The following is a 14,275-nucleotide window of genomic DNA, read 5'->3' as shown; positions in this document are numbered from 1 at the left end:
TTTTCTGGTTTCTAAATTGGTGTTCCAGTATGTGTGTATGAATGTGCCACCCCCAACGACTTGTCATCTGTACATGTTCTTCTAGAGCCCTGTTCATTAGATTCTGATCAGAATATTGTGATAAAAACTGAACTTGATAAAAATAGTCCATTGTGCTGGGTTCTAGTGAACAACAGGCACTCAATGCAGCACTCTAGGGAGGTATTCTCATTAGAATAAGATGAACTGCTTCACTTTCAGACTGCTCAGTTTAGAGGGAATATCGATGAAGGGAAGTATTTGTTGTTTAGTAATTGAGCTTGTTTGTGCTTATACGAATAATAGAGCCAGCTTGACCATTCCTTAGATCTATTCTGTGACATTCCACAAGCCGCCATATGGACAAGGTCACTGTTCTTACATGTAAGGCTCTCCAGTCTCTATTATACTATACTCTATTACAGGCCTGGCCAACCTGTGGCTCTCCAGGTGAAACTACAACTCCCAGCATACCTTGCTAGCTATCAGCATACTATCAGCAGGAAAAGCATGCTGGGGCTTGTAGTTTCACCACACCTAGAGAACCACAGTTTGGACAGACCCGCTGTATTATATCAATATTATATATCAAATCACTGATCTTTCATACCTACCTGGATGCCTTCTCTACTTCCCTCACAACTGTCTCCATTTCTATGTCATGCACTCCAATATCCTGTTCTTATCTTAATATATATGTACACAGAGTGTAGGCAGCCATGTTGTGAGCTGCACCAGTATTCATGACAGTGTAGCCTATGTAGCGACTCAGCCGAGGCATTTGTGTCTCGACTGAGTCGCTAGATAGGCCTCACCTTCTCTAGTGAATTGATTGACTGAATATTGGTTTAACTCCAAGAAGAGAAGTGTGTCCCTCAGACTAAACGCAGTTAAAATCATGCGGGTGAGTGACTTACCAAAGAACCTATTAGCTGTGGATTCCTGTAAGTTTCAGCCAATGAGTGCAGGAAGGGGTTGGGACTTATACACAGTTATAAGTCAGTGTGCAGAGGCTTCTGCCCTTCCTGCTTCCGGATTCCTCCCGCCCTCCCTACAATTGGTTACATAACTTTGAATGTAGTTGTTGAGGGTAGAAGAACAGTGCAGTCTGTAACTGTGCATATGGTGCTTGGTTGATCTTGTCATAGGTCACTACCCCCCTGCGGTTATGGTGTCATACCATGGTTGGTCCGTTTTGTTAGTAGAACCTTTGGGCCAGTTTTGTATGGTTTATACTGGCGGAGTTTATTGGGGGTGTAGTCTTGCCGTTGGACTTGATCTTAGCACCGGCCAATAGATAAGGTATGATCCTGGGTTGGTGGTATTATGGTCTGACCTTTCCACCTTATTGGTTTTGCGTTCCTGACTGCCCTGCTCTCGTCCGCCTTACAGTCCTATTAGTTTAAAAATAAATAAATACCGTCATTCATTCCAACTTTAATTTTGTGTCCGTGTCTTTATTTGGTTTGAAATAAAGGTTTATCCCAGGTGTGTTATTTGGGAAAAACTTCCCTGCTATGCATTTTAATGACTTCTACAGTGTGTAGATGACAGGTACACTTTGTTTCCTGTGACACTCTTCCACTAAGCCAGCGCTTCCCAACCATTGTGGTATTATGTTTTCATGACACATCTAATGTTAAAATGCTGTAATAAAGAAAACTAAAAATCTTGAATTAAATATCACTGTGGTAACACTCTATCTAACACTATTTATGGCCATGTGACACAGTTTCAAAGTCCAATTTTCAAAAGTAAAAGAAGAAGATAGAGTCCAAAGTTCAGCTTAAATAGTTTTCATCAAAAGACACACTGCCATAAAACCTAAAAGAGTCGGTTCAAAATGTGCCTCTGAGGGGAATCTTGGGCCCAGGTCCGGCTGTTTCTTGCCCACTTCCCATAACTGTAATAATACTTTGTACCATCCCTTCCCCCAATGTCCCTGGGTTTATATACTCACCCACTAAGAGCAGAGCCTTAAATATTAGACTATTTCTTGTTATACAAAGGACAAAGTGATGCTGAGTATGTACTGAGTGCGCTCTCTGTCTGTCCTGCTCCTGGGCAAAAGAGGAGACTTTCCCATATGTGTATGTGTGTATGTATGTATATATATATATAAAGGAAAAAAGGAAACACGGCGCCACATAGTGTATTACCACAATAAAATAATGTAATAAGAGAGAGTAAAGTGGATGAGTCAGATATATACTCAAAAATTATAAATTCTCTCCGATAGGGCTAATGAAACCGAAAGGGTGATTAGATATATACAAAAGTGACAGCACACTGTGTTCAATGCCACCAATGTAATCACCAATAAACATATATCTGCGTACCAGATGATAGAACCAGAAGATGTATGAATCAGTTCAATGGAAAACTCCAAATCTGAGCAGCTGTTACCAGTAACGTCACTCATCCAAGTGTATAATTCTGTTAGGACTGGAACTTCAGCATTATAGGAGCAATATAAAAAAACTCATATAGTGTAATATTGTAAAACTCAGATTTTACTAATAAAATAGTAAGTATCACACTTACATAAAAACACAAGGTAACAAACATATATTGGTATCTTTAGGTACTCATCTGGGATGTATTCAGAGATGTATGCATAGATATCAATCAGCTCATATGTAGATCTCTGCAGCGCTCCCACCACACTAGTACCACGATATCCAAACAGATGATGGAAAGGTCCTTAGACACTCCTCAACGCGTTTCGTCTGGTTAGATGTTCAGACTTCATCAGGAGGAAAAAATAGTATAGTGATATATATATATGTATTAATGAGTTGTATGTAACTGTCAACCTTTTAAAAATAAGTAGCAGCTTAGCAGCTCTTACAGCACACCCATTAAGTGGCTGCCCAGTGTCGTTTTTGTTTTTATGTTAAATATCATCCAAATCCATCCAGTGGAAGGCCCAGAACAGCATCCCCGGATCAAAGTTCTGCCCAATGTACTCCAACAAGAGGTCCGACCAGGACCCTAACCCCCCTAAAACCTGGCCAGTATCCAACTGGACCACCTTACGTTGGTTTCATCCCAATCAGTGCAGGGGTGTCCGAATGCATAACCGGACAGACAAACCAACAGACCAATGATTTTTATATATAAGATTATACACACATACACACAGTGATGTGGGGGTGTATATGGTGGTATAAAACCACTGCCGGCCACGGCCTTTATAGTAAAGCTATCAACTTCCGTTCAATTACATTTTCCACACCGCCACTGCAAAATTTCCACTTCAACCCCTGTATACACACACATATATATATATATATATATATATATATATATATATATATATATATATATATATATATATACACAATATTACTATTATTTTTTTAATCAGATAAGGATATATTGTAGTAGTTTTCCGATAAACACAAGGTCCCTACAGAACCAAAATGGCACACTAAGTTATTATCTCCAACACAACCCACGTGCTGAATGTATCCCATGATATTATTTCAAATATCATTGTAATATTCATGAAAAGGTTAGGCTTGTGTTTAACTGAGATGAGCATGCAGAGATACATTAACCTAAAACCTTGTAATGTCGATCTAAGGGGAAATCACATTGATATTACTGGTATGAATATATGAAATATTACATACAGTACCAGGTTTATCTCTGTCGGGAAGATTATGCTGCCGTTCAAAAATTATATTTTAGATGACTGTGTTTTTCGGCATCACATAAATTCAGAAAAATAATACAATAGTTTTAAGCATAGGAGACAAGCCAAAAGTGGCAATATGGTGTGGGTATGAGAGTGGTGTTATAAAGAGGACAACATAGGATAAAATGAATCAATTTAATGCACTTTTATTAAAACAATAACTATTAATGTAAATGTGGACAATGATTTTCTCTTCCACAATGTAGCACTGTTTAACAGGTCTTTTACTTGTAATAGGAACAAACCAAACTTAAAGACGAGCCTTTGCCACTCCTCCAAGCATTTAGTAACCAAGGGTGGCAATAAAATGAGGCGCAATGATTTTCAACCCCCTTTTTTCACACTTTAAAAAAAAACTCATTGGGATCACTTAATCTGACAATTGCACATTGTCTCCAATTCTTAGCAACCATGCATTATTGTACTAAAGTGTAAACATAACCATCAGGACAAAGAGATATTTTTAATAGTTGGAACTGAATGTACCAGACACTAAAGTTGCTTTATCAAGAACATCACAGGTCCTACTTTGCAAATATTCCGTTTTCACTTTTGCAATAATAAAATTTTAGCATTTTCCAACTATTTTAGATTCACTTTGATTTAGTTCCAAGTATAATTCATCAGTTATAACTTTAAAGCTGGATATATTCAACCCTACCATTCTTAATATTTACAGCATTCCAATAAACTTTCTTCCTGAAAATAATTTCTTACAGAAACGTTGTGCCTACCCATTCCCCATTATTTTTGCCCCATAGGAATCATAAGGGCAATTTGCTGTGCATTTGATTATGATACATAATTGTGTAGAGTGCATGTAGTCATTTTGTGCTAATATTAGGATTGTCTCTATGAAACAAGATGGAATGGTCTATAAATGTACACATTGGACAGAGAGCATGAAAACCATACGGTAGATGTTTTTGTAGACTAGATCTCCCAACATCCTCTGCTCGTCATTGTGTATTGTTCAGAATCACATAAATCAACAATAGCTGGGGACAAGAACAATGGTGTATATTTATGAATGGGTGAAAAAAGCCCTATTGCCGGTGAGACTGTGTTTTTTTTTCCACGTTTTGTCCAGTATACCAAATAGCTTTCCTATGTGATTGCACGGGTAAGCCAATTCATAAAGTATCGCAATGGTACATATACCGCTACAATACTTCCTCTGCGATAACAGATGAAAATGATTGTTAAAAAGGCTTTATTCTTTGAATAAATAATTTTTTTCAGTGTTCAATAATTTTTAAACATTTGTTATCATTTTTTTAAAATCCATTAATTTATTTGTTAATTAGTATAACTGAAATCTCAAATCGGGGCTATCAGAGCCAGCTAGCCAGGTTAATGCATTACTTGATATTGCTTTTCTGCTTTTGTCATTATGTTGTTTCACTTTTCATCAGTTGATATTATTAAAACCACCTGTAACAATATTTCTCCAGTGTTCACTAATAAAAGAAAAGTAAAACGGAGTTAGCAATTTGCATTTCATGTACTAATCAGATGTGTAGTCTGAGACCATTAAAGGTTAATGTTATTCTAGAAGCAGGAAGATGTGTATAGAGTTCCTGAAAAATAAATCAATTGTTTACAGCTTAGAGGATGTTTTTTTTTTTTTTATTGCTGTTGTGTTTGGAGTAGATATTAGAAATGTCATTAGTGTATGCTATACACTTTACACTATGATATGAGTACTATTTATATTAATACCAAGGTATCTTTTAGGGGAATTTGGAGAGGTATGCAGTGGAAGATTGAAGACTCCTACAAAGAAGGAAATCCCAGTGGCTATTAAGACTTTAAAAGGAGGTTACATGGACAGGCAGCGGAGAGATTTTCTCCGAGAAGCAAGTATCATGGGACAGTTTGATCATCCAAATATCATCCGTCTTGAAGGTGTTGTAACAAAAAGTAAGTTTTACTTTCCTGATAATGTGTATGTTGACAAGAGTCATCTTTTCCACACTGTAGTACAGTTTAACAGTCCTTTTACTTGTAATAGACACAAACTATAACCTGAGACAAGCTGTAAAGTTGTCCAAACAAATCTAAATATGCAGCTACTATTAGGCTGGTAACCCACTGGTGTTGCACATGGTACATGCTGAGTGTTTTTTAACGCTAGTAAAAGCATGCACACGGTTATACATATAGAGCCTATATATACTAATGACCCCGTACCCACTTCCACTCATACCTGAGGATGGGAGTGGTGGCGACAGTGTAGTTTCTTTCATGTTCCATTTACTCGTGTTTACTGAAGTGTGTGTGAGGAAGCCAACAGAGAGTCCTCTACCTTGGCTACAGGTGTAATCATTGGCTAGAAACCGCATGTCAAATACTGCTGCAACCGTTTCAGGGGTTTACAAATATAAAGGTATTTAAATTGTACCTGCCCTGCAGCTTTGTAAAGTCTACAGCCTTAGGCTGGCTACTCATTGGCATTAGGAACGAGCTAGTGAGACCGTATGTCAAACACGATCACTTTTGACATGATTTCGACCACAGCACCTGCATTTGCTATTGGTGGTGTCAATAGAGATCAGTCTTTCTCAATACGTTTTCCTAACTGCAATCGTAAGTGCGTGTGAGTATTGGGTCATTGGAACTAACAGTTTCCATTTCCATTACCATACTCATTTCCATGATTTTATTAGCATTAAAAAAACACGTTAGTAGGAGACTAGTTTTTGACACCAGTGGCTAATGGGGCATAATAAAGCCTAATGGTATAATACAGTTATTAAATAAATACCTGAGAGAATGAGTAGTAAACTGTGCCCCTCCCTCTCTGTCTTGTACTTTCTGCTAAAATGCCCTAGAGATTATTTAACTTGGCTCTGTGTGCTAAGACATTAATCTTGTATGAGCATACAAACCATTAAGGTGCCTGTAAGCTGGCAGACTTCCTGGACTAGTGGGTCTAGTGCAGTGTTGGCTAACCTGTGACACTCCAGGTGTTGTGAAACTACAAGTCCCAGCATGCTTTGCCAATATATAGCAGCTTATTGCTGGAAGGGTATGCTGGGACTTGTAGTTTCGCAACTCCTGGAGTGTCACAGGTTAGACAACACTGGTCTAGTATTTCAAATGAATTGGGCTATCCCCCAGTAAACATATATTCTTTTAATATTTTAATATAATAACTAATATATTATAGCTACAGATACATTTTTATGAATAAAAACTTTGCTTTTGCTTTTTAATAAAACTTCAATTCAACTTTTTTTTCTAGAGCAGTGGAACTGATAGCTCAAATCTAGGCTTCTGGTTACACACAGGCTAGAGCGAGTAATGGTAATAGGAGCCAAGTGATACTGCTGCCAGTATGTGGGATGTATACACTCTCATTAATGCATCCAGACATGTAAAAGTGGTGAATATAGGATAAATTATACAGCTGTAACACAGCAAATGTAACATATGTTTAGTTATATGCTGCCTGCTCATCTCTCTGTGTTAATGTGCTGCTTATATACAGAGCTTACGACTCATAGGAGTAACATTTCATGTTGTTAAGTTTTTGAAAGCACTGTAATGAACCAATCAGCACTTCTTAAAGCCGATTTAAAGAGCAATAACTTTTACTAAGCTAACTGATAGCGAGCGGTGAGACAGGATTGTAGGTTTTACTACAGTATACGTGAAAAGTGCTTTCTCACACTCATATCGGCCGAGTAGGCCTATAATATAATGTCATGAAATTATTTGTCAATATGGCAATCTCTGAAATATTTTAGTAAACCAAATGCATAAGCACGCATGGAGGAAGGGGGTTACCAGTACCCGAAATCCTTCTTCAATTTCATAGTTAATGTTAAAATTAAAAGGTTTGCACAACAATTTCAAGATCTACAATCATTCTTGTAAAGTCTGTATGCAGGGCAATGCGATTTGGAGGCCTTTCCAAAGTTAGATGTACACATTGGGCCTGATTCATTAAGGAACGTAAATGCCGATACGTATCGTATTGTGCATAATATTGCTCTGCGCATGCCCAGAAACGGACTATACACCAGTGAACACAAGTACATCCAATTCATCTTTCAACACAAAGGACACTTACGACAGCCTACAGTTTCATAGACGTAATGGGGGAGGGAGTGGGGGTATGAATGTAGTTAGTGTGCAGTAAGGGCGAGCCGAGGTCAAGCGCACGCAGCAGCGTCCGATTCAAGCTTTGGGCATCTCTAGGATACGTGTTTTAATGTCTTCTCACTTGCACCAGCTACAGGTCTGGTGTAAGTGCCGAGTGATAGTGATGAAAGTCACATATGCATGCTAGAACATGTGTTTGCAATCAAGAGCAGCTGTAAAAATGTATTGTATGTACAGTAGACATTAACAACATCATGATAAATGTATTCAGTGGGAAAAAAAACTTTTTTTCTTTAATGACTGTATTATTAACAAATGACAATGATTTAATATATTTTTTTCCTGTGTGTTCTGCTGGGACTTTTTATTCCACATATGAATTGATTGTATCCTGCACTATGTTTATCTCAATGCGGCCAGTGCCATATATGCAGAACGTACCTACACCCGTACTGTAATTGAATACAGACGCGCGTATGCCTGAATTATGTGCGCTTTGAACAAAACGCACAATAAATTAGTTTTGCGCTCGTTAATGAATCAGGCCCATACTGTATATAGTATTTGCAGTTTATTTATAGAATATGAATAATTTGGTAAAAGGAAATGATGGAATCCCCTCCCATGAAGCTCTCCTAAAATGTACGGTATATCTGTATTAGTTTTACAGAGCTCTCTGATTCTGTGTAAAGGTGGCTGCTCTAGACTGTTTGACTGCAATAGATTAGTAACTTTCCTGGAATGTAATCTTCCTCATATAACGTGTTCATTGCCTCTGTTATTAGAGGTCATTGTATAATGATGGGAATATATGTTAAGCTATAGTAACCTTACTTTCCTTTGATTCTGCTACTCTGGCTCCTTTACAACTGTCTCTTCAGTAGGCTCTCACTTGTCTAGCAACTAATGAGCCTCTAAAACAATTTTACAACGCATTTAACAGCTCTCTTGACCAAAATCATCTCTTAATTACCTCTGATACAGCAACCTTTTCCCCCAGTCTGAGCTGGAATACCAGCAGAGCCCTTACAATTATGGTTTTACTGTGCTAATCACTGCAATTGCAAGCCTTTGTTTCTTCTTTTTTTAAAGGGAATATATTTTTTTAAAGTTGGGTTTCCTGACCTATAAATCGGCACCCAAAATGGGTTACTGTGTTGTTACAGCCGGCCAGTTTTTTCAATGCGACAGTAGACAAAAATCAAATCTATTCATCATGCAGAAGTTTTTAAAGTTTAAATGATACAAGTATCTAATTTTTTTAGTCATTAGTTACACTGTATTGCCAAATAATATATTTAACAATACATTAATAATGATGAAAATATTCTGCCAAACGTTACAGTCACCAGCTGACTCCATGTACTAAGCCCTAGTTACTTGGTCTGAGAGCCAGCCATTTTCATTCTGATTATCCTAGCAACGAACATATTATTTCTGTATTGTTATAATTTAGCGATAGTGAGAATGGAGGGCTATTAAATGTATGTTGTACATGCTGATATAAAGGAGCGAGTTTAATTTACAAGGATTACAGACGCTTTGGGTACCATTTATCGATGTTGGTAATACCGACATAGGTTAAACCTACAAAAAAATAGCGATTTAAAGAATGCCTACAAAAAGAAAATAATGACTTACAATAAAAATGACAGTGGACATCCACGGCATCCTTACGCTACATACCGATTGGTTTCATTTCACGTCAGTGACAGTGATATGTTTGTATTTAATGCGGCAACGCCTAACCCTAACGTGTAAATGAGATATTAAAGTTGTGGGGTCCTTGCATTGCCACTTTAAATACAGAGATATCTCTGTGGCTATGAAGAGTGACGCAATTTGAAAGTGCCGGCACTGACAGGAATCGGTATGTAGCGTAAGGATGGCGAGTCATTATTTTCTTTTTGTAGGCATACTTTAAATCGCTATTTTTTTTGTCGGTCTAGAGGTAGTCATTAATATGACTACCACCGTTACAGACATAGGGCAAGATTCAGTTTGCAAAAAATACGTGCTAAGTGTCTGCAGAATGGCCGCGGAGACACTTCACGTGTATGTTTTTAGTGAAATATCCGCTGATTTCTGCTTGTACCCCATAGAGGTGCGAGAAAAAATTAATGTATATTTTTACCGTACTACCATTACAAATGAGAGAACGTTGGGGCTAATTGAATCTCCCCCATAAAGTCGACACAATTAATATCCCACAAAAGCCCCTTTATTCAAAAAAAAAAATCCTAGTATCATAACCTGTAGGACTATGAATTATACATAGACGTTAACCCTTTCTGTCCTGCAACAGTGACTGGCGTGGCCTCTAGTGCTAGGATTGACATCTATTAAGGGTGAAACATCATTTTGGTAACACGATTTCTATTATTTAAAATTGATATATGACCCCATTGTGTTAAACTCAGTATGATAAATGTGTCAAGGTACAAAGAAGAAACATTACAGCCATCAGCTGGATTGAAATAAAATATTACAAAACTAAAGCAAAACAACATTGTATTGAATAAGGTGAAGCTATATGATTTTAGTGAGGCACAGATTATAGCCCACATGACTTTTCATGTACAGCAGAGTAAATAGGTGATGCATGATCATGTCACAGCAGTTCCAATAAGTACTGATGGATTCATCTGTTGCTGTTGCAAGCAGTCTGTATAATTATCACCAGCACTCTGAAGGGAAAGTTGTTGTGTTCGGGCTTTACCAAAATCAATTATTCACAATGAATTCCTTGATATTCCTGTCATGCTCATTACTCAGAGCAAGGCTGCAGGAGACAATGTTGCTGTGTGCTTTGTCAGGTTTAGGTCAAAATATGGATCCCTTTAGGGTATAATCCTGCTGTTCAGATTCACTTGTCTAATGCTGGGATATCATAATTGGGTTTGATTCAAGCAACAGGTCAACTTGCAGTTAGATTTGTATTTGGAGAGGGAGGTAGCATTTTACTTTTATTAAATACATTCTCAACAACATAGGACACAATTTGACTGGTTGTTTGGCTAACTTTGGCTCTGCTGATGCTTTCCAAGTGTGACTCAATTTGTTTTTATTCAGAAAAGTGAATGTAATCAGACGCGCACTTGGCGGAGGTTTCCCGTTGTTCAGACCTCTCCCCCCCCAGCACTTGACATTAAACAGTAGTATAACATATAATGTTAGTCTTCAGAAACATGGCCACCAAACTGGAATATAAGACCTTTTTAATTAAGATTTCAGAACAATGTTTCCCTCTTGCATAAAGATCAGTGAGGCTACCACATACTGACATAGGATTCAGTTAAGAACCTCACAGCTCTTGGGGAGTTTCCTGTCACCCTGGCAATTAGGTGTGAGAGACATAAGCTTGTTGTCTCTTGATGTAGCAGAAAGTATTTTACTCTCTGTATAGATTAAAGTTATGTTATAGATTAAGGAATATGGGGTCTATATATTACAATGCGTTGATAAGACTGATTTTCAGTTGCAGCAGTTTGTCACTAAACTGTCGGTACTCAGCGCTAAGGGTTAAATTCCTGCTTCAGTGCAGTGGAACTGAAAACCCGGACCTGGGATTTCAGTTCCAATACTGAGTGGAAAAAAAAAACAAACATAAAAATAAAATACATAAAAATACGTAAAAAAAAATATATTTTCTTTTAAAAAAAATGATTGACCTTTGAAAACATGCTGTATTGAAAGGATAAAGCCATTTCACAGTGATATTCCTCTGTTTTTGTTAGATGATGATAACCGAACAATGATTGCGGCTAAAACTATCGCCCGTGAGACCCGCTTTGCCAGGGATAGGGGTTTTTCATCATTGAATAATTAGACCCTTAGGTCTGTACCAGCGCAGCCTGTGCTATGTATTCTCTCTGTGATATCTGTTACAGACACTGACACATACACATTTATGAACACATTTTAAATGGTGAGTCACTAGAAGTTAAAAGGAAACGTTAAAAAGGTAAAATATGTTGTTAGCCTCAGTCTTGTTATGAGATAACATCTTACACTATGTGAATGAGCCACAATATTTTGTGGCTCTAATTGTTATTTACAGTAAAATCGATTTGACTGCAAAAACTATTTGTTGCAGGCTTATTGCTGAAAGCTTTTGTTTTCTTTGTTCCAAAATTAAGCATTTGAAAATGTCCCTCTAGAAATCCTGTGTTTGCCCTTGGTAATGATGCACAAACCATTGCTGCTGCCATTTGCACAATACAGAAAGAGGTGACTGACAGTGTATTTCATGTCTAGTGTGTCTGTAGCTGAGTGATCTACTTTCTTCTTTTCTAATTCACTCTCCGGGCCTGAATCATTAAGGAAAGTAAGGCACAAAAAAAGCAGTAAATATTTCCCGGGATAAACCATGTTACAATGCAATAGGTGCAAATTAGATTATTATTTTGCACATAAGTTCAATACTGGCTGTTTTTTCATGTAGCGCACAAATACTTGATAGCTTTATTTTTACAGTGAAATTTAAAGTTGATCTAGGACATGCCCTACCCCAACTTTAAATCTGTCCCCACATTTTAAGTTTACCACCCCCTCTAATGCAACATGGTTTTGCCCAGGTACAAAGTTACTCCTTTTTATGCTTTATATTGAACATCCTAATGTCTGTCCATTCTCTCTCTCCTCACTGCATTGTGCCAGGAGACGGCACAGCTCACACAGCAACAGGATTCACTGCCAGTTTGTAGACACCGATTTACAGGCTTTAGAACAGTAGGAAGACTAGTCTGTGCCCTATCCCTGGCTTTGTACCAGTAGGTATGACCAATCACTTAGTACACACACTATGGTCACACTAATATTCAGGGATTAGTGTGACACTGGTTTCACTGTTTCAATAAACAGAAAAGATCACAGAGCAGCATGGGTCCCTTACTAGACACTAATGTAATGGTGATACTTGTTTATATGTTATGTTCTTTATCTCCTCCCTGCACTGTGTCAAGATAAAGAAAATATAACAGAGCTACACATGCCACTTAAGAGACACACATTCATGTGATACTGGCATGTGTTTTATCCAGATCCAGATAGATAGCTTCCTATCCAGTTTTCCGTTTACTGGCGATACAACACATAAACACCTCATAGCAGTGTAGTGTAACATTCAATATCATTTAAAAAAAAGTTTGAAAATGAGAATGAAATGCTAACATTAATCCTAGTTTGGTTTTCATACACATGGGCAGTTTTTTAAATATCTACCAATGCTACAAGAGTCTTTGTAAGTTACCAGAGACAGGGGTAGAGCATGGCATTGCCAGAACCCATAGCAAATTTTGGGATGTTGGTCCATCCTCCTGTGTCCCATTTAGGGCTTCACTTCACATGTGTCTGTTCAAAGAAAGCCCTGCTCTTCTCCCTCACGCATGCTCAGAAAAAGCCCTGCATTTCTCCCTCATGCTCAGAAAAAGCCCCGCTCTTTTGTCTCCCTCATGCTCAGAAAAAGCCCTGCATTTCTCCCTCATGTATGCTCAGAGAAGGCCCTGCTCTTCTCCCTCATGCATGCTCAGAAAAAGCCCCGCTCTTTTATCTCCGTCATGCTCAGAAAAATCCCGCTCTTCTGCCTAATGCATGCTCAGAAATGGCCACATTCTTCTGTCTCACGCATGCTCAGAAAAAGCCCCGCTCTTTTGTCTCCCTCATGCTCAGAAAAAGCCCTGCATTTCTCCCTCACGTATGCTCAGAGAAGGCCCTGCTCTTCTCCCTCACGCATGCTAAGAAAAAGCCCCGCTCTTTTGTCTCCCTCATGCTCAGAAAAAGCCCTGCTCTTCTCCCTCACGTATGCTCAGAGAAGGCCCTGCTCTTCTCCCTCACACATGCTAAGAAAAAGCCCCGCTCTTTTGTCTCCCTCATGCTCAGAAAAAGCCCTGCTCTTCTACCTCACGTATGCTCAGAGAAGGCTCTGCTCTTCTCCCTCACGCATGCTAAGAAAAAGCCTCGCTCTTTTGTCTCCCTCATGCTCAGAAAAAGCCCTGCATTTCTCCCTCACGTATGCTTAGAGAGAAGGCCCTGCTCTTCTCCCTCATGCATGCTCAGAAAAAGCCCCGCTCTTTTGTCTCCCTCATGCTCAGAAAAATCCCGCTCTTCTACCCAATGCATGCTCAGAAATGGCCACATTCTTCTGTCTCACGCATGCTCAGAATCGGCTCGGCTCTGTTGCCCCAAGCATGCTCAAGAAGGCCCCACTCTTTTGTCTCATGCATACTCAGAAAAGACCATGATCTGCTGCCCCATGATTGCTCAGAAAAGGCCCCACTCTGCTGCCCCATGCATTTTCAAAAAACACCCACTCTTCTGTCTCATGCACTTGCTCCTCTTGTTTCAGCTGTGCCCTCTTCCCCTTAGAATGTAAGCTCTCTAATGTGCAGGGTCCTCCATACCCTGTTTTCATGTCTCCATTCATTTTGTCTGCATTGTCTGTTC

At 38.6% G+C, this 14,275-nt stretch overlaps 1 protein-coding gene across 3 annotated transcripts in view; it reads left to right on the top strand.

The window, feature by feature from the left end:
* Positions 1-14,275, top strand: part of LOC142139435 (ephrin type-A receptor 6) — a 630,331-nt gene that overhangs the window by 492,256 nt on the left and 123,800 nt on the right. For all 3 annotated transcript variants that reach the window (XM_075197036.1, XM_075197034.1, XM_075197035.1), the window contains one exon: positions 5,459-5,644. In XM_075197036.1, the coding sequence (XP_075053137.1) occupies positions 5,459-5,644 (186 nt within the window). The remainder of the gene's footprint in view (positions 1-5,458; positions 5,645-14,275) is intronic.

Source organism: Mixophyes fleayi, chromosome 2 (genome assembly GCF_038048845.1).
Source record: "Mixophyes fleayi isolate aMixFle1 chromosome 2, aMixFle1.hap1, whole genome shotgun sequence".
Classification (NCBI taxonomy): domain Eukaryota; kingdom Metazoa; phylum Chordata; class Amphibia; order Anura; family Limnodynastidae; genus Mixophyes; species Mixophyes fleayi.
Note: the sequence above shows the minus strand (reverse complement) of the source record. Positions and strands in the feature narration are given on the sequence as shown.